Raw genomic sequence first — 22,034 nt, 5'->3', positions numbered from 1 at the left:
CTAATCACTTTCCAAAGATAATGAACCTTGCTGAGTCTCTGCAAAAGCTATTCCACCACCAAGATGTCTATGAAATGCACCAGTCCCAGTGCTCCATGTCCCCCACTCTGTATTTCTACACACAGCTCCCAGAATCACTAAATGCAGAGCACTTCCATTTTCCCACCATGGATACAGTTCACGATGGGCACTTCCCACAGCCATATCGATCACATAAGACAAGTAAAAAGTGCTGGAGGCTGCACTGAGTAGCTCACACTTCTGCCAGATGAGTATCCTCATTTTAAATGGTGATAAACTGAGGCATAGCAAGGTTAATCAATATTTGAATTGTTACACACCTGAGTAACTGAGCCAGAATTTAAATCTGGGAAGGGGTCTGCCTCCAGACTGTATGCTTAGCCAGGATCGCTTATAATTTTTCAAGGTAAGATTCACTTAAGAAAGAAAACATAAAATAAAATAATGGACATAGGGTAATTTGTTAGATATCAGGCTCACAGCCTGACTTCTGTCTAACTGCCTCTTCCTTCCCTTCTCCCTCAAGTCTGCAGGCCTTGGGCTAGAGACAAATCCTTATTTTCCAGTGTTTATTAGATTTTCTATAAAACCCCTTGTGAAAGTGGATATTTAAAGGCTCTTTAGATTCCACACATGGAGACTTTATGAAGTGTGTCACACTGCCCCAGTGATTCCCTCCTCGTTCCACACTCTGACCTAGAAGACAAACCCAACAAAAGCTCCTCACCCCTCCCATCGCCTGTAGTTTTAAAACATCAGAACCCATGCCAGTACAGATAGAACGGCTTCCTCTGTCTAGTAAAAGATAAACAATTTTCACTGTTAATAGCCTACTATTATTCCTAATAAATGTTTCATTCACTCAACAAATATCCGTTAATATATCCCATGTTCCAGGCAGTAATTTAGTCACTATAAATGAGAGCAATAAACTCAGTGGCCTGGTGGATCTTACATTTTAGGGGAAGAGGCTATAAATAAGTAACAGATGAATAAATAACAGACTTTTCTAAGTGTTAAGTGCTATGAAGGAAATTATAGCTAGGTAGGAGGATAGAGTGTTGTGGGGCTGGGGGAGGGCTGTTTCAAATAGCATAGTCTGGGAGGCCTTCCTGGGGGATGGGATATTGGGGCAGATGTGTGAATTCCATGAGGGGTCCAACCCAGGCATTTTAGCAGATCCTGGCAGAACAAATGGACTTGGTGGGTTCCAAATGTGCAGCATGCATATGGGTGAGGTGACATTGATAAGAGGAGTAGAGAGGACTCAGGTAACTAAAATAGCTTTCATGCCATTGAGGTGTTTGCATTTCATTCCGAGTGTAACTGAATGCCACTGTAGAGTTTTGAACAGAGAGTCATATAATTGATGTTCTTAAATGATAACTAGGAGTATTGAATGGAGAATTGACTATGGGGGAGCAGGGTGGAAACAAAAGATTAGATGTCACCAGAATAGCCTAGGAAAGAGGATGGTGACATGGACCAACGAGGCTGAAAATGGTGAAAAGTGGTCTCATGCAGGGTATCTTTTAAAAATAAAAACAAATTGGATTTACACACAAATTAGATGCAGCATAGGAGAGAAAGAAAGAAATTAATAAAATATCTGTTAAGAACTTAACTTGAGCAACTAGATGTATGGTGATGCCAGTTTCTAAGATTGGGATTGGCTGAAAAGGGGGAAAGCTAGATAGCTAGATAGTTATGCAAATGTGTCAAGAGCACAAATTGGAAGACTCCAATTTTAAATGTCATTTAGGTATAAAAAGAAGAGCTATAGGTTAACAGTAGGATAGACAGTGTAGAGGTCCAGGAACGTGCTCAGGATAGAAAGTAAATGACTGCAGCAAGGATCGGCAGTGTGTGATACGGCCTCTTGGTGTGTGCTCCACCATTCATGGAAATTATGAGGAACATGGAGAAACAAACATTCAGAAGCCCCAATGAATATCAAAAAGGACACCTGTCCAACTTTCAGAGTTCTGGTAAACAGGGTGTAGAATAAACACATCCATGTTTGAGATGGCTCTAGAAGTGGAACTAACCCAAGAAAAAGCTAGGGTTCATTTTAAGAAATAAAAATGATGGAGGAATTTGAAGAAGAGACTGTGATACAAAGATTTTGCTGGTGAAGGGTCATGAAGTTCAGAGAGTAGAAATATTTTGGAATTAGGGAGAGGATTTTAACTGGGTCTGGGTTTTGGATATGCAAGACCATGTAGTGATTAGAATCTGGAAGATGCTGCATGGCCCAAGAGGTTGGGGTCTTTGACTTCTGAGGAGACTGAGAAGCCTAAGAAGATACAGTAGGGTTTGTCCTGATGATCCTTGAGGAAAAAGAAGAAAACCAGTTCTAATTACATCTCTAACCACAACCAGCCTCTCTGGCATTTGTAATGGTGAGGCTGGAGTCTGGACAGGGAAGGAACAGTCATCCCCAAAGCATTCCAATCCCAGAAATCTACTCGATGGGCTGTCATGGCTCATGTCATGGTTGGGGACTGGGTGGCCTTTCTGTGGTCCTTTACATGTGATTATTATTACTTGAGAAAATTCTTTCTTTACCTACATGTGCCAGTTTCCTAGGGTTGTACCAAAACTGGATAGATTTAGACAACATAAATTATAATCTCACAGTTCTGGAGGCTGGAAGTCTGAAATCCCGGTGTTGGAAAGGCCATGCTTTTTCTGAAACCTGTAAGGAAGAGTCCTTCCATGTGTTTTTCTAACTTCTGTATATTTGCTGGCCATTTTGACAATACTTTCCGTCCTGGTACAACACCCCAACCTTTGCCTTCAATGTCACATGACAACCACTCTGCATCATGTCTCCTCGTGGTCATTTTTCATAAGGACAGCAGTTGAATTGAATTAGGGGCCCACCCTATTGCAATACAACTTCATCTTTATTAACTACAGATTGATTGTCCCTAATCTAAAAATCTAAAATCCATAATGCTTCAAAATCTAAAACTTTGCAAGCACCAGCATGACATCACAAGTTGGAAATTCCACACATTTGAAACTGTGCTTCATACTTTAAATTATTTAAAATATTGCATAAAATCACCTTCAACCTATGTGTAAAAGCATGCATGAAACATGACTGAATTTTGTGTTTAGTATTGGGTCTCATGGCCAAGATATCTTATTATGTATATACAAATATTACAAAATCTGAAAAAAAATCTGAGATATGAAAAACAAAACTCAAGCATTTTGAATAAGGGATAGTCAGTTTGTATATCTACAATGACACTATTTCCAAATAAGGTCACCTTATAACATACACAAAAAAGGAAACATATTCAATCCACAACATCCTGGTACTGCTACTTGCAGTGTTCATGATATAACAAAATTAAATTAAACTTAAAATAATGAGCTGAATTAAAAATAATTTGCATATATTCTCTTTCTTACTCATATGCTCTTTTTGAGTAGAATTGTTTCAGATTACACTCTCCTGATGAGTATATTTGTCCAGAGATGATTATTCTGAGTGTGAGAGCACTTTTCCACTCAGGTCATACATTATAGCCTGTCTGAAAGCCAGAAAAGATCAAGAAATTATTTTCAGACAAACACGTCTTTCTTTGCCTCCATGGGGCCAACAAAGCTTTGTCTGAAGGTTGATTTCAGTTTTATAATTTTCCATCATTCTGTTGGTTGACGCTGTTTTCATTTTAAAATCTATTATTTTTTAAAATCCATCAGCAAGAATGTAAGATTAATTTTAATGTTCATTTCATAAGACAAATCTAACCCCTCTCAAAAGCTTTCTAAGCCAAAACATTTCACACTGATAAGACAAAAAGTTGGCCAAACACACCCAAATAAATCCAAATAATTCAACCATGTGAATAAATGATTTGTGAAAAAAAGATCAGGAAAAACTGAGACTACTATATGTAAAATTTCATTGTATTCTAACAAATTTAAGCCCTTTTGCATTGGGTTAAGGTGAAAAAGTACCTTCTGTGGTCTTACTGGTGGATTCTGATTTTCATTGCAGGAGGCACTGGTCTTGCCCCAAACTTTCCTAAAAGAAAAATCACCCAAATCCAGAGGCATCTTTCTCTATTTTCATATCACCATAAAAGTTCTAAAAGCCTGACCTCCCAAGTTCAAGAGATGTGAGGAAAGGAAAAATATAGAACCAGACAACATAACAGATGGAAGGACTTAAGACCCCCAAGAGTTGACACCCCAACTCTATTTTTTTTTTTAGCCAGTAGATATCAGTGGAATTATCATGGAAAAATCAGTCCCCCCGAGGAAAAAGTGTCTATCAAGCCAAAATATGTACAAAAATCCCTGATAACCTCCTTCACAAACCATTCTGTATGACTTTTCTGAGGGAAATTCATGTTCAGAGCTATGTACTGTCACAATTCACTATATAACCATCTTGATAGGAAAAATGAAGAAATACCTTTTTTCTCACTCCCTCTTAGAAATAAAATATCTCAAGATGTTATTTGAACTGAAGAATATTCCTAGGATCTAAATAGATGTGTAGGAGAAAGCACCAAACCAAACCAAGGAAATAACAAACCAAACACTACAATTACAGCTGGATGAACAGGGTATTTTTTTTCTTTCTAGATCTTTCTGAAGCAAGACACAGTATAGCTATCAAATTTCAGTGAGCCAGGTACCTTGGCACACATCTATAATGCCAGTGACTCAGGAGGCTAAGGCTAGAGGGTCACAAGTTTGAGGCCGGCCTGGGCAACCTAGCAAGGTCCTATGTTAAAATAAAAATTTAAAAAATTAAATAAAAAGAAAGGGCTGGGGATGTAGCTTAGAGGTAGAATGCCCCTATTTTTAATACTCACTAATGCAACAAAAGAAATAAGTCTGTGTAATGATATGGGTATCTAAGTTACACAATTTATTATAAAATATTGTTAATGAGTATATATGCTATACACATACATTTATATGCACATGTATATAAACATGAACTAAGTTATAACTATGCACCAAGCCATGCACATTATTACATTTTATCTCAAAACAACAACACTTTGAGGTAGATAATAAACCATCCTTTTTAAGCAGGGAGATGAAAAATTTTGCTGGTTAACAGTCGGAGAGTTAGAGTTAGTGAATTCCTGGCTCCAGTGTGCTTTCCTTTTAGAATACACTCCTGATAGAATATAAGTGAGCAAAATCTTGTTCATTGGTTCTGCTGTCATTAAACTTCTCCATTGCTTCCTTCTCTTTTTGGCATATACATGCAATTTGAATTAATTATATACTAAGTATAAAAATACTAGTTTCCTAAAAATGTATATTATTATATTAATGTATGTGATGTTGATGATATTATTATCACTTATCTATTATACAATGGGAAGCAAAATTACCTCTGATGATTTTTAACCCCAAAGAACAAATATGTTTTTGGCATGAATCATATATTTTTTGGTATTACCCAGGAAAGATAAGAATGGTTCTATTACTAGAACCAAAAATTTAAAAAGAAAGACAGAAAGGAAGGAAAGGAAAGGAACATATGCACCCAGGCCCCATCCACCCTGTCCCAGTGTCATGATATCCAGGTGCATTGGTTTCTAGAATCATAACAGAATAGCTTCCAGCTAGATTTCTTCAATATTTCATTCCAGAGAAACACGTACAAATGTTCAAGAAATTGTAAACTCTCTATGGGAGAATCCATGACTGCAAACATCTAAAGTAAAAAGCTGGTGGAAGAACCTAGAATAAATCTTCCTCTGAACAAAGCAGAGCAGTCCTGGGATTCCCTAAGAGGGACGGCTGGAGGCCAGCTGGGGCTTTGTTACTCTAGGCCATGAACAACATAAAAACCTCTACACTCTTAAGGCCCCATTCCTGAAACACTTCAAGAAAGGAGCTTATAGTACATCATGACAAGGAGGAACAACCAAATTCACTGAGTCCCCAGCTGGAGAGACACTTGGCAATGAAGAAGAAATGATGAGACAAGCACTCTGGTAAAGAGAGGTGACTAAAAAGCCAGACACAAGTGATTCCAAGTCCCAGGCCCCACCACCTTCTGAGTGTGTGATCTGGGAAATGGCTACTTTTCACATTCATTTTTGATCTACAAAATCAGGATAATAATTGAATGCCCCTTATGGAGCATCTGTGAGGATTTAATGAGATTCTGCTTTCTATGGTTTGGATTGCAAGTGTCTCCCAAGTGTTGAAGTCCTGGTCCCCAAGGCAATAATGTTCAAAGGTGGAGTTTGGGGAAGTGATTGAAGTGATTGGGAAGCTATAATCTCCTCAGTGGATTAATCCCTAGGTGGACTCATAATCTGATGGCATTATTGGGAGGCAATGGAAACTGAAGGAGAGGACTAGTTGGAGGAAGTAGTTACTGGTAGCTTGTCCTTGGGGACTATATCTTGTCCCTATTCCTCATCCCCTTCCTTGTGTGTCCTTGTGTTCATATTCTCTCTCTCTCTCTCTCTCTCTCTCTCTCTCTCTCTCTCTCTCCACCCCCCTCCTCTATGGCTGCCATAAGGTGAGCAGATGCTAAGAACCACAGCCAAGTAATATGATGCATGGCATTTTGGGTTGAAAGATGACACCAGCTAGCCATTGAGATGATATGATTATGTTAAGATTTGCATTCATATGGATATTGGACTCTTGCTGTTCACCTCAGCCTGCTGCTACGGACTCCTGGAGAGTTCCCATTGGTTGGGAAAGTAGAGTAGGAGGGAATTCCGGGGGAGGAACTTCCTCTGGGGTTCCTGGAGAACACCCTGTGGGTCGATCGGGATTTTTTTCCCCGGGGGTGTACGGGGCATTGGCTGCAGTTTCAAAAAATAAAGTTTGTTCCTGCTTGAGTGGCTCGTGATTTTGTGCCTAGCCAGACTGTGGCAATTTCAAGTATAACATACTTGAAATTTATAAGATGCTCCATGTTTAATGGAACAACTCAAATGTTAAAAAATTTCAAGTAACATGCTTTAATATTTTAAAATGTTATTTAATGAAACTTATTGAAACAAGATACGCAGCACATTCTTGTACTTGGTATTATAAACTCCTACTGACAATCGCTACTTAATGGTCAAAAAAATAGAAAATGAGAAGAAACCAGACTATTGGGATATAACAATGTCTGCAGGGAATGTCAAGTTCTAACTTTTGTTAACTGAAATCATCTTGAAGAAAAATCAAGGGGTCTACAAACCACCCATATTATTTTAAATGATGAGGTAGATTTTTTTTCCCCTATGCAGGCAAATGGAAGATAACAAAAAATCCAGACTTTCAAATGCTCTTTAAAAAAAAAAGTTCAGGTTATAGTCACTTTCACAAAAAGAGACATTTATAAACTATGAGGTGGAAAGGTCATCCTCAGACATGTTCTATACTTGAGGTGGTACTTGGAGATTCAAGAATCAGTCTTGGATCAATCAACTCTCTCCAAAAAACCGTGATCTTCCTCTCCTGTGTCACAGCATACTCAACTATCTCGGTTCCATTTTCATTGTGATAAACCAAATCAAATTTCCCAGGTTCTTTCAAGGCAGGTAAGGATGAGAGAATTTCTATATCTACTTGCTGGGTCTCTGGATTGTGGCTTAATATTTTTGGTTAGAGCTTGGTGCTCATAATGCCAAGGTTGCAGGTTCGTTCCCCGTATGGGCCACCAATTGCCACAGTCTGGCTAGGCACAAAATCACGAGCCACTCAAGCAGGAACAAACTTTATTTTTTGAAACTGCAGCCAATGCCCCATACGCCCCCCACCCTGAAAAAAATCCCTATGGACCCACCCACGCGGTGTTCTCCTGGAACCCCAGAGGAAGTTCCTCCCCTGGAATTCCCTCCTACTCTACTTCCCCAACCAATAGGAACTCTCCAGGAGTCCATAGCAGCAGGCCAAGGTGAACAGCAGGAGTCCAATATCCATATGAATGCAAATCTTAACATAATCATATCATCTCAATGGCTAGCTGGTGTCACCTTTCAACCAAAAATGCCATGCATCATATTACTTGGCTGTGGCTCTTAGCAAGCAGACACTTTCTCCACTGTACCCTTCTACCATGATGTTTCCACAAGGCAACACGTCTATCATGAACTGAAAACAATGAGCCAAAGCAAATATTACTTCCTCTAAGTTGATTTTCTCATGCATTTGTCACAGAAACAAAAAGCCATCAAATATTGCTAGAAATGTGCTCAGCATGGTGCCTGACACATAGGAAACACAATTGGCCCATACTGAGTCAGAGCTGGAGCATGAGAAGCTAGGATTTGGTGCCAGACAAAACCAGTAGTCAGGAGAGAACACAGTGATACATATCAGCTAATTGCCTCACTGGTAGTCCACAGGATGCTTTGGGTCTTAAGAGGAAAATGCCAGTCTTCCCTTAGACACAAGCTATCCTGAGTCAGGACTCACAGCTGGCTGAAGGATTGTATGCTGGATGCAGTCCTTTCACTCTTTCAGGAGGTCTCCTTGTGCAAGATGGCTTATAAAGACCTTCATCATATATAAACCCAGGTGAGTGAATTCCCTGGTCTCTGCAATGTTTTAAACTCCAAAACACTGTGCTCTTAAAGGAGGAAAAAGGAGAAACATTTATGCAAAGCACCTATGATGTGGGCTCCAGTGACAACTGGCACACTCCTACTCCTTCTGCCCCATGGTTGGTTGAGTTTTTAGCTTTCTCATTTTAGTTTTTGGCTCCTCAATGGGATCAGTGTGCTTCCAGAAGCCTCTCTCCACAGACCCATCTGTCTATGCTCCTCAGAGCCACAGTCCACCAGCTGGATGCCTGGCAAGCCCCTGAGGTGAGTGCACAGTGGTTGTTCCTGAGAGGGAGCAGGGCAGTTGACATTCATATGCTTCCTGAGTGGCATTGATATTCCAAAGGAGTGAACCATTAGCAATGTATCAATAGTTCTACCACAACACAACCACTGCAAGGGGGACTCTAAAATAGAAAGATGGGCAGAGAGGTGCTTTTCTGTATCCCTCCTTACCTTGAAAAACTAATTTCCCTGGCCTCTACCTAGGGGTCCAGTACATCAACAGGGAGCAGTATTTCTTCAAGGGCATAAGGACTTCATAGGGAAGTCACCTGGAAGGAGGAAGGAATGTGTCACTGCACGGCTAACAACAAATGGATAACCCATATAATCCACCGGTGTGCTGGGTAGAAAGACACCAGCTGAATAAAGTATATGTATTTGGTATCTGCTCACTAGTACCTCCACCACAACCACCTCACACAACAGAAACAACCTGGGCAAAAGAGTGATCCACTCACATGACCAGGAAAGAACAACACAGGACAATTGCTGGAAAGAAAAACAGGCAAGGGAAGAAGAAGTGATCTCGGGCATTTGTTTCTTAATTCATTCATGCAACAAATATTTACTGAGCACTTTCTATACACCAGACATTAGTGATACAGTGCTAAATAAGCCAAAGAATGGACCTATTCTCAAGGAATTTACAGTTCAATTAGGGAAGACAGAATACATGTAGATAACATGACAAATAAGTGAGATAACTTCAGAGGAAGAAGATCATCCAGGATGATCCTGATGGAAGTGGCTTTAGATTATTTTGATTTTATTGTCAGGAAAGGCTTCAGTGAGGGGGACTCAGTGAGTTAGGGCCAAAATAAGAAACAGTTTTCTATGGGCGATTTGGGGTAGGGTATTCCTAATAGTGGAGACATGAAGTCCTTATGCCCTCTGTGACTGGAATAAGTTTTCTGTGTTCATGAAACAGAAAGATGTCCAGAAAGTTTACAGCAGAGTGGAGGGAAAGGAAGGGCGGGAGGATTGTCACTCAGACTTTAATAGCAAACACCATAGGCCAAGTCCTGGACTCAGCATTGGGATGCAAATCCAAAGAAGGCACACTCTGCCTCCAAGAAGCCTAAAAGTACCTACAGAGACTAATAGAGACTCCATATGCTTATAAAATGAAATGTTAAGTGTTTTCCAAGACATGCACAAAATGTCACAGCTTCCAACATCTACAAGGAGACTTTTGGGGTCCACTTAAGAATCAAAACCACATTATTCTGTATTATTCCATGGAGCTGCCATATCAAAACTCAACTTTCATCATGTACATTTCTCCAACATTTTATTTTTAACTCATCCCAGAAAAACAGCATCATTCAGTCTCAAATTCTAGACACACGACAGAAGGTGAGTTCCCTCTTTGATGCACACCCAGGCAACAATTCACTTTCCTAGTTGATGTTTTATTTGGGGAATCTCTGAAATATGAAACACAAGCAGTGAAATTACTGAGTGATTTGTTCATGCTTAGTGAAGATCTCTGAATGACACCCACACAGTTAACCATCTCAGACTCTCAGCAGCTAATGCCTCTGCTTTTCCATCCCCCAGGGCACAGTCCTACCCATAGAAAGCCTCTGTTCTGACGGAGGGCACTCTGCTGAGGCCAAGTCAGACTCCATAAAAGGCCAAGTTTAAATGACACATTTGGACTCAACCACTTGGCTACCTTCTTGTACACAGCCTGCCTTTTAGAGTTGGACCCAAGTCCCTGGAGGGCAAAGTCCACGTGAGAGTGGAAAGCCCTCATCCTTTTCCACACTCCTATTCAGTGGTTCCTGAAAGAATCACTCAGTAAGTCTTTCTTGGTTGACCACAGTTCCACTGTAAAACAAAATGATAGAGAAACTCGAGAATGGAGTCAAACTGAATATAAGCAGAGGGATATTTTCGTTTTGTTTTCATCTATCTATTCAGTAAAGATTTGCCAAAACCCAATGCTCAAGGCCTTATAAGGTGTAATCTTTGCTTTCTGAGACCTACTCTCAGTCCACAACAAGAGAGAGAGTTAAACAACATTCAAAGTCTAAGCTGAAATGTGTGGGCAGACACCAAATACCACCTAGGGATGAGGGGAACACAGAATTCATGGGACCTCAGTCGGTGGAGGGAAGCTTGGTATACAGAGCTGGGTAGTGAAGTCTCAAGGTAACACTCCAGTCTTGTTGCTGGCTCCTTGTGATTTTAGGTAAATTCCTATGTGATTTTAGGTAAATTCTCCTTCCTGAGCTTCAACTTCCTCATCTATAAAATGGGCAATAATTAACTCTGTTTCATAGAGTTGTGAAGATTAAATGCACTATGTACCTAAAATTTTCTTACTATTCTAACTGATCAATAATAAACGGTAGTATACAATTTATTAACATTATTACTGGTGCCTCCTAATCTAGTTTAAACCTTCCTAGCTATGCCACTTTAATCAAGTAATGCTAACTCTTCATGCCTCAGTTTATTCATCTGTAAAATGGGGATAATAATCATCATAAGAACTATGTTATAAGATTATTATCAGAGGTAAATAGTAATGTTATGAGGGTGAGTGACAGGTTAGATATTATATAATACATTTAATATTCCCTAACATACAGTGAGTGCTCAATAGACTTTGACTAATAGTATTATTGTTGTAGATTCTGTTTTATGTAACCTCACTTTCCTTAAAAATATGCACACAGAATATCAGCAGGAGGGCAGAAAGTGTGGGAGATTGCAAATTGTTTGCAATTCTTTTCAGACTGTCAATGGCATGTTAGGTGAAAGGTTTCCCAATACCTTCACAAAATCATTAGAGCTAATTGGACAAAGTAAAACATTAGAAAAAAGTTTCCTCAAATTAGAATCTGCTCCTGAAGCATTTATTCTTTGGAGACTGTAAAAAATCCTCAGAAAAGGATCCTAGTGAGAACAAAGCAGAATAAAATGTATTAGAACAAAAGTCCTCTGCTGGTTATGAGAGAAACTACAACCCCATAGCAAGGTAGATTAGGATGGCCTTCCAGGGCACAGTAGACATGATTAGGTCACTTGGTCAATATTAGGCAAAAGAGAGAGAGAGAGAGAGAGAGAGAGAGAGAGAGAGAGAGAGAGAGAGAGAGAGAGAGAGAAGGAAGGAAAGAAGGAGGAATGGAAGGGAAGGGAAGGAAGAGAGAAAGGAAGGGAGAGAGAGAAGAAGGAAGGGAAAATAAGTGTGTACATTAAAAAAAAAATTCTTCTACACACGCATTAAAAATAGACTAATCCATAATCCTGAACCACTAGGTTATTGTAACACAAAATCAGGTTATGTAAAAATTTAGCAATTATCACCAAACAAAATACATTCTGAAATTCCTACTTGCCTCTCTGAACATAGAATTAGAAAATTTAGAGCAACTAAAGCAACCTTTCTTCTTCTAATACATTAGAGTCTAAAAAGAAAGAGGATAATCCCAAGAGGCATGAGTTTCCTACACACCAGTTGCCCATTACACCAGGTGCCCAATTCTGATCCTAAATCAGGGGCATGGACAATAGTTGATGTCAGTTAGACCCTAGCTCATCTAATCCCTGCCCTGGAAGACTCCATCCACTAGAGGGTCTTTCATCTGCCAATCAGGACACATTCAGTATCTGGAGCTGGCACAATGGCAGGGGATTTTCTAACATGGTCTTTTAATGCATGGTCAGGTTGGGGTCAATTCTAGGATCTAGAGAAAGCTCTGCCTTATCTTCATTTGTTCATCTATACTCAAACAAGACCCCTGTGTGGAGAGCATATGTATAAATACAAACATTTAATGCCTGAAAGAAACAGGGATGGGGTCACCTACCACCACCACCCCTGACAATTGGGAAAGATGCATGAAATCAAAGACAAAGAAAGAGAAGTCATCTAGTACCTGATAATGTGATTTGAAAGAGAAGCTGCTCCCCACCCAGGCCTGTCCCATGGCTCAGGTTCTGCTGAATGCAGCCACTCTTTGCCTCCTTCCTAAGTCCTGATTCTCATGAGCTTTGTGGGCTACCTTCTGGAAACCAGATTGTGGCTACTTTTATCAAATCCTCCCTATAAGAATCATAGTCAAGGCTGTTTATTTTTCTTCAAATCTCTATTTAGCCGACTACCTTCCACCTTCTCCTTGAGGGGAAAAATCCCATTTGTATTTAAAATGGTTCCCATATGAAGATGCCTCTATTTTGTCCCTGGAGGACTTCTCCTCACAGCCCAGGATTAGGGACAAAGGAGTCATCCAGAGAACATTAAATTTCATTGACTATATTACTTCAGAGGTTCATTTTTATTTTTCTATATATGTAATCTAAAATTACTGCATATTTGTAATTCCCATGAAACCCCTTTATAAAAAGATACACAGTCATTTTTGGAGAGGGGATAGCTGGATGTTTTATCTTCATCCAAAGTAGTTCCTCAAGAGCTCAGTGGAAGAGGTGGGCTTATTGAATGAATGAGTAACTAGGAGTTCATTGGACCCCATGGGGTCTAGCTCCCAAAAGACAAAGGATCTGGGGATGCCTTTAGCTCTGCGTGGTTCCTTAAATCACACACTTCCTTTGGCAATGTCCAAATAATTTAACACAGTATTGCTGGTGACCCCTCCTCAACATTTCCTTTCCTATGGGTATCATCTTAAGCAAACAATCTGGTTTTAGAAGAACAGTCCTCAGTGGATAAAATAGTGGATACCAGTATCAAGGTTATCTTTCCAAGAATCTTCATGTGCAAAGGATGAAAATACTGTTAGGTTTCCTTGTGTCTAATTCAATTCCTTGGCTTGTAAAACTTTATTAAAGAGGTCATATTAAGTCAAAGAGAGTCAGGGAAGTCATTCCTATGAAGCTTTCTAACTTTTACCTCATGATTACTCTTTAAAAATTCCAGGGAGTAAAATATTTCATTGCAATCATTACGGTGTTGCCCTCATGTGAGTGGTATGATTTGTCAACACTGGAAATGGAGTTAGTGTTTCTGTAGGAAAGGTAATCAAGGAGGTAGAATCCTCCTACTTTACACAAAGCATAGCCAAGATTATTCATTTCCTCCTCCCCAGTTCCTCTAAGCCTTAACCCCCAAAGCCAATCGAGACCCATCTCAACACTGAAACCTAGCTTCTGTTCCATAGATGAGTTTTGCACACACTGCTTTGGTGGACACTATGAACAGAACAGGGTCCATCAGTGTAAATGACATTTTCCAAAGACAAATCGGACTCCATGACTTCAGCCTCAGAAAACCACATTCAGTTTGGAGAATGCCTCTCTGCCCACCAGTTCATGGCATGGAGACACCCTGTCACAGTCAGGCCCAGGACAAAACAGATGCACTGCCAGAATCCAGGAGCTCTAGTAGGCAGCTCCCTATGGCATGGAGGAGTGAGGGCATTTGTATGAGATAGACCCTTCCTATGGGTCTCATTAACTTCAGAGAAGACTATTCACATTGAGCCTCAGCGGGTCCCCAGTCGCTAGGACCACCAGGCTCAGTCCAGAGGGAGCCAGGATCATTGCCCTCAGTCTCAGAGACTACCTGGCCCAGCTACTCCTCACCCTTACCAAATCGCTAAGCCAAGGAGGTCAATTTAGGGGCAAACAGCTCACCACCAGAATCTGAGCATTTCCCTATGACTGTCACATCCCCAGGCAGAGTACCCAATTCGTTTATGAATTGTGCAACCCAGGGAACCAGCAACCTCTCTGCCAGCCTTGGCATGCTACAATGCACACACCTGCACCCCTGCCCCTCACCCTAAGCCCATACAAATCATCCTCAATTCGGAGAGTGGCAGTTCCCTACCTGAGGGTGGCGCTCTCCCCCTGCCGGACCGTCACGTTGTCCATAGCTTTGGGGAAGGTGGCATCTCCGCTGCGCACGGGCACTCCTGTGGGTACAAGGAACAGCAGCCTGAGAGACACGACCACGAGGCACTTCCAGGGCAGGAACAGGTACCCACAGACCCCCATCCTCGACAGCCACAACTTCCCAGAACTCCGGCAGCTGCACGGCACACGCCCCCTGGGCGAGCACAGGAAGTGGGTGGGGTGGGGGAGCAGGCACAGGGACTGAGCGGTGAACTAGCCGCAACCGCGAGGCGCGGGGAGGAGAAAAGCGCGCAGACTCCTCCAAGTCTAATATTCCTCTCTCAAATCCAGCCTCAGCTTGCCAGCCTCGGAGAACCAGTTTCCACGAAAGACATCCGAAGTGGGCTTTCTCCGCGCCGCTTGGGCCAGGGAAGGTGGCAGAGAAAGGGGAAGCGCGAGGCAGGTGCAAGGTGCACGTTTCAGGAACCGCTTCTTCCCATTAACAGTTCAGACATGGCACTTTGGAGAGGAAGTAAGCACTTTGGTACCAGAAAGGGAATGGGGTGGGTTTCATCCAGCTACCCAGATGTGGACTGCAATTCCTCAGTTCGAACAAGGGGAAATCCAACACTTTCTTTGTAAGTTTCCGAGAAAGGCTGGTCACCAGAAACAATCTGTAACAATAGCAGATGGAAAGTAGAGCACGCAGGAGGCGACCAGGGTTGTGCGAGGTGACCGCTAAGCAGGCTTCGTGCAATCCAGAACCAGGGATCCTGCCGCAGCCGCCTCGGTCAACTTCCTCGGAAGCCAAATACGCGGTGCAACCGCCTCGATCAGGGCGGTCTCGGCGGGGCAGTGGCCTCGGTGGCGGCCGAGGCAGGAGCAGTGGGGCAGAAATGGAGTGCGGCGGCCCCTTGCTCGCTCTCTGGCTCGCTGGCTCGCTGGGGAAGGCGAGGCGCAGCCGGCACCGGAGCCGCGCGGACGCCACGCTCAGCGGCCGCCCCCGGCCTCCGCGCCGCCTTCCTCCCGGGAGCAGCCCCGACGCGCGCGGGCCCCGACCACCGGGGTTGTCATGGCAGCAGCTCCATCCCTGACCGCTACTTTCTCCCGGTGCAGACTCGGAGCTAGCAGGCGGGCGGGCGGCGCGGACTGTGCGCTCATCCCGGCGGGTGCGGGGCGCGGGGCGCTGGCGCCCACCTTAACCCCCGCCGCGCCAAGCCGGGGCGGTGCACCAGCCCAGGCCAGGAGTTTAACCATTTTCCGCCTTGCAGAGCCAACACATCCCAAATTAAGAAGAAAGACAAAGTTACCATGCTGTCTTAATAAACCTAAGACGTCTTAATAAGGGTCACAAACTGTAAAAGGAAGACCCTGCAGCAAGCATACATGCACCTTTAAAATAATCAGATTAAGTCCATTAGCATTTAGAGTAAATTCAGAGTGTTGGATGTTTTAAAATAATTTCATTTTTTTTAAATCAATAATAGAGCACCCACCCCTACAACCACCCCTTGCCCAAAAGCTACTTAAAACCCCAAGGACTCAATACTACCATTCCACCATTCTCAGAGATCTCCCATCTATAAAATGGGAAAATCACAGAAACCTCAGTGTGTGAAAACAGGCAAAGTCGCTTCAAAATGTTGGTCAAGTTCTGACAATGGCTTTCTTTATTCTTGTTTTGTGGACAATAAAAGATGCCAGCCCTGCAGAAGTGCTGCCTGAGATGGATGAGTGTAAGCTCTTGCTTTATTTATACTGCAGACTCCCGGGTTCCCTGGGTTTCACACTCTTGCACAGCTGATTTCATCTTTAAGAGGTGTGGTTTTTAAATTATTCTTGAAACCCAGGGAAAGATTGGATATGCCTCAGTTCCTGTTACTCATCCACTCTGCCTGCTGTCCCTCTGTGCCTAGGTTATTGTTTCTCCTGTCACTTCAGCTCTGATACAGTGTGGTATAGGCCCCTTACTGGGCCTCATCCTTGTGCAAGTGAACAGAGAAGGCCAACCAGCTCATGGGTAACAGGCTCTGTTCTAAAAAATTCCAATATCTGAGATCCCAGTGCAGACCTAAATTCTCTCTGCCTCCCCTATCCTTCAGACTTTTCATCCGATTTAACCGTGATGTTTAAAAAAAAAATACAAAATATCAGAAAAATGTTCTTCCTCAAACACATTCAACACCAAAGTGACTGAATCATTATACCTCAATTATTGTAATTATCAGACACTTGTGTCTTAATAGGACCCTTACAACTTTTGAATTTTGACTAATACCAATAATTTTCAGGTAGATAACATGTTAAGAATGACACAAGTAAAGTTCACTCATCATATCCCATTCTTACTAGAGGGGGTCAAAACAGAGGTAGGTTTTTGAGATGTGGCCCAAACATCAGGGTAACACAGACTAAGGAAGTTTGTCTTTCTTTTCAAATTGTTGATTGGATAGTCAACAACTTTTCATAGTTGAGCAACATATTAAAACACATTCTCTTGAAGGTCTCAAAATACTATGCATTAATTCATCATTAGACCAATTTCCCTTCATCCCCTCTGGTAACTTTTACTGATAGTAAATTCTTAGGGAAAGCCATCTGCTACCTTTGGCCACTTGGGACCGTTTGATATATAGCAACCAAAAATACCAATTGTCGATTTATGGCAGCAATGAATGACTTTAGTATAAAGAAGAAAAAATACATCTATGGGAGCAAAAGGATTTCGTTTATAGTTTTGAAAGAATGGGAAGAGAATTAACCTATTTTAGCACCAGTCCATTCTTGTGAGAGCCTATATTTATCTCCATTTTCCAATGGGACATTGTGGAAATAGGAAATTGAATGATTTCACCACATTGAGCTGTTATGTGAGAGCAGACATAAGGTGTAAGATTATATTTGCTGATTTTCAGCCTGAAAAAATTTGGGATTCTTCCCCAAAAGCCAAAGGGGTGACCTTTTTCGTTTCAACCATCTTTCCTGCTCCCCCATTCCAGTATCTCTTCTTATATACCACATCATACCACATCAAGTGGAAACAAATACTAGTCATGGAGAAGAGAGAGGGACTCATTCTGGGATCTGGAGTCATTTCCCTATAGGGCTGAGAATAGCAGGGATGATTCCTTCTATGATAAATTCTTATTCAGTCTCTTGCATCTAATTCCCAGGTAGGTACAAATGAGCATTAGTTTTTGCATCTAGGAATGTGGATAATGACAACAACAGTTCCTCCCAAGGGGCCTACATACATGATTAACTCTACAGGAAAATACTTAGAAATCCATTTAAGATGGAAGATAGTTTATTAATACATTTTTCCTGCCACTACTTCGTTATTATGGCAAGCCAGAAAAATAATTCTTATAGGCCCTTTAAGATGAGCAGTTTATAGCCATCCGAATACAGTTGATCTAAGACACTCAAACCATCTTTGTCTCTGGCCATGAGAAAGGATGCTGAGCTGCAGCGTCCTAGCAATTGCCAGCAGAAAAACCAGCAGAGCTCAGGTAACTCTCAGGGCAGACAAAGAAAATCCCCTCACAACCTCATACCTGCTTCTTGGGCCCTGAGATCCAAACTTGATTCACAAATGGAAGTTAAGGAAATGGCAAAAGGTCAGAGATGTCCATAGATTAACAAGAAAGGATCAATTTTATTCAAACCTCTTATTGGAGTGGTTTGAAAAGATGAAGATCAAAATCATATGTCAATTGCCTTCCCATCCTCTAATCCCTAAATATAACCAGCACTTAGTGGCTTATCTTATATCCCATCTCTTGCTTCATAAAATCATAAAAACTGCTGGATTTATTTTATTTTTCCCAGCATATCCAAGTTAATGAAAAAGGGATGACAGTCGGAGCAATTTCATTATTTGTGTTCTTTATAGAAACAACTTCCTCTCTGCCTCCTGGAAAGCAGATGCCTAATGAGCGCCACCTCCACCTTCTTCCTCCCATCTCCCTCTCCTTCCTCCCTTCCTTCTTGCATACACATATACTGTACACATAAATCAACTTGTCACAGCTTGTCTCTGTACTGACAGCTGTAATTGCTTCAGGTTATAAAAATATCTATAGGACAATGCCTTTCAAACTCACAGACACACACACTCACAGAGGCACACTAGGTGCGTGCATGCACACACACACACACACACACACACACACACACACACCATTGCCTGAGTGAAAGAAAACAATCATAGTCCTTTTAATAATCTTGGGGCTGCAAAGCAGGGGAGGGCAGAGGAGATCATTGGAGTGCTGGCAGGCGGGGGAGAAGACAGGAGTGGATGGAGACTTCTGGCAGCTCCAGCATCTATTCACTGAAGCAGGGGTGGAACAGGAAAGAATTCCCCATGAAAGGGAAGTCAGCTGGGTTTGGGGTTTTTTTTTTTTTTTTGTTTTGTTTTGTTTTGTTTTAGTCTGTGTTACCTACAGCAAGTCAGAGTAAGCTAAAGAGCTGTGACTATTCCACCACACAAGAGACCAAAAGAAGAGCACTAGCTTAAGAAATGCCAGTCCTACTTCTCCTTTTCTACAAAGGCGAAAGGCCCCCCTCTCCTGGTGGAGATTTCAAACAGAAGTGCAGGCCTGGAGATGAGAAATGCAGGGCAGTTAAAGAGTGGCGGGACATCAAATGGTTATTGGAAGATTTAATCAGAAAAAGCAGTGTAAATCTGGATAAAGAGATGCCTCCAGGGGTGTACGGAAGGGCTGGGCTCTGGAAAAATACATGCTATTTTTTGCTCCTTTATGAATATAGGATCAAAATAAAATCGTTGCTCGTCTGGCCTGCAGTCCAGCATGTTAGGATTTCAGCAGGAAGAGCAAAAGGGTAACTTGAAGAGTGCTCCAGGGAGAGAAAAGGGGTCAGGAATAGAGAGAACCAAGAAGGAGGGTATGAAGGAAAGGCCAAGGTGTGGCTTTATCTACACTTTGAAAGCAATAAAACTTTATAAGAGATGCATAAAGCAGAGAGATGGTATGAAGAATAATTGGAGGTAGGCAGAAAATTAATGAGGAGCAGGATGGATGAGTCAAAATCAAAGTGCCAAGAAAGCACAAGGCAAGTACCCAGAGGACACGTCCCAAGAGTCAAGGGTCATTGGGGCAGAACTTTCCTTATGTAGGTTTTAGGTCACGGTAAGACCCTAGACTCATAGAATCACAGAATGATATGCTCAGAAGGACCTTGGAAGGTGCTTAGTATAACTAATTCATTTCCTAAGAGAGGGTTTGAGCCCCAGAAGGACATAAGGGGACATAAAGATAATAACCAGCAACACAGGACAAGAACTTATTCCTATTCCTGTGTTCTTTTCACTACACCTGTCAAGTAGTGACACTGCTTCACAGCTAGATAATAACATTTCTGCTTTTACTGCTTCACTGGTGGGACAAAGAAAGAACCACTAAGGGCATGATACTATAACTGCTCAGTATACCTCTGCATGTCCAGTGAGAGTCAGTCATCTCTCTCTCTCTCTCTCTCTCTCTCTCTCTCTCTCTCTCTCACACACACACACACACACACACACACACACACATGATATATGGGCTGGGTATGTGGGACTCAATGGTTAAGTTCCCCTGGGTTCAATCCTCCGTACCAAAAATAAAATGTAGGGAAGTAATTTGTGTATTCAATAGATGTCTGTTTAACACACACTCAGAAATGGCTAGAGCAGTGAAAGGGAGACAAAAACAAAAGTCGTGAGGGCCTTTCTCTCTTACGGCAAACTGTATAATGGGGAGACAGATGGATAGTAAGCAAAGAATTTCACAAAATAAGGGATGTAGTTATGATGAATACTGTGAAGAAGAAGTGGAAGAAGGCACGTGTCAGGAGGTTCTCAATCAATCTGGAAGATGAAGAGATGTTTCCCTAAAGAAGTGATGCTAAGCAGAAACTTACAACTAGGAAGAGATGTAGGGTAGGCGGTGTGGGCAGGACCTTCATTGAAGGTAGACTGTACCTACTGTGCATGACCCAAGACCAGAAGGAGCAGAAGCAGAAGCCACCATTTATCATCTCAGTTTGTGTTCAGTTAAACTAAGGATGAGTACCCTTGAAGGGCTGCTATCGCCTTCAATACTGTGTCCATTCATTTATTCATCCTTTAAGTGCATACTTATCTACTAATAAGGACTGTGCACTATGGAAACACACCAAGCAGAAGTGAAATGTACACCTTCTCCACGGCTAATGTAGGACCTTGGAAACATTACTTAGTGGTACTAATGGTACCTACTGCAAAGGGTCAATGTGAAGCTGAAATGAGAGAGTAGGTATGAAGGTTCAACCCAAAGCCCGGCATCTTCTGTGCCTCTATGTTGGGACTGGAGGGATCTGCACTTGAACTTGCTTCCCCCTTTCCCAGTCAGCATACATGGGAAGTTCAATCAAAGACCCCAGGAGCAGCTTGCAGAGTAGAGCATGGGCCCAAGAGAACTCACGTTGTTCACATCAAGAAGGGGTTTCATTCCAGAGACAGAAAAGAAACCTCATGCTGAGATGTGGTCAGAAACAGGAAGTTGCTTAGCCTTTGCACACCCACGACAGGAAGAGTGGTGACCCCATCCCTCACCCTACTGTCCCATCTTCAAATGACTAGCTATCAAATGGCTACGGTCTGCACACAAAATACAGGCCTGTGGGAATAAAACCTGCACTTGGGAAAGAGGATTTAGCTTTTTCTTCCTCAAGCAGCCTGGGAAATTTTATCTGTTCCCATATACACCATATAGACAATAACAGAATCAGGAAAAAAGAAGAAGCCCCCAGGCCATTATTGAGCCACACAATCTGGCTCCTTCCAGGAACTTCTAATTTCTTCTCTGCTCCCATGTGCATGACGCTGCATCCAAAGTTTCCTCAGGTTTTAGGACTTGACATATTTTAGTCTTCAACAGACTAGTCATTTTGTAATAATATCCCATACCTGCCTCCTCTATCCCATTTTTTCCCCAGTACTGAGGACTAAACCCAGGGCCTGGTGCATGGTATTCAAATGCTCTACCACCAAGATACATTCCTGGCCCTTTATACTTTATTTTGAGACAGCGTCTTGAACTTGCAAACTTCTTGCCTCAGCCTCCTGTGTCACTGTGGCTATAGGCATGGGCCACCACATGTAGCTCCTCTCACCTACTGTTTATATCCCAGGACAGTGCCTGAAATCAGTTTTATAACCCCTGTGAAAAAGTTACTTGTGTACATTCATCTGAATGCGCGCACACACACACACACACACACACACACACGCCACATCTAATGTTTGCAACATTAGAACCAACTGGTTCTAACCAACTCTGGCTGACTCAGCACAACCAGAGACAGCAAGTGGTTTCTGGAATCTAA

The 22,034-nt window shown here is 42.0% G+C and overlaps 1 protein-coding gene across 5 annotated transcripts in view; it reads right to left on the bottom strand.

Moving 5' to 3' along the window:
- Ntm (neurotrimin) overlaps positions 1 to 15,237 on the bottom strand; it is a 415,186-nt gene extending 399,949 nt beyond the window's left edge. For 4 of the 5 annotated variants that reach the window (XM_026392413.2, XM_026392415.2, XM_026392416.2 and 1 more), the window contains exon 1: positions 14,659 to 14,825. In XM_026392413.2, the coding sequence (XP_026248198.2) occupies positions 14,659 to 14,825 (167 nt within the window). Of the gene's footprint in view, positions 1 to 14,658; positions 14,826 to 15,215 lie in introns of those variants that run through there. The other variant, XM_026392418.2, reaches the window with a different exon arrangement.
- Between the last annotated feature and the right edge of the window lie 6,797 nt (positions 15,238 to 22,034).

This window comes from Urocitellus parryii, chromosome 4, assembly GCF_045843805.1.
Source record: "Urocitellus parryii isolate mUroPar1 chromosome 4, mUroPar1.hap1, whole genome shotgun sequence".
In the NCBI taxonomy this organism is placed as follows: domain Eukaryota; kingdom Metazoa; phylum Chordata; class Mammalia; order Rodentia; family Sciuridae; genus Urocitellus; species Urocitellus parryii.
This window is presented reverse-complemented; position numbering and strand designations above follow the sequence as displayed.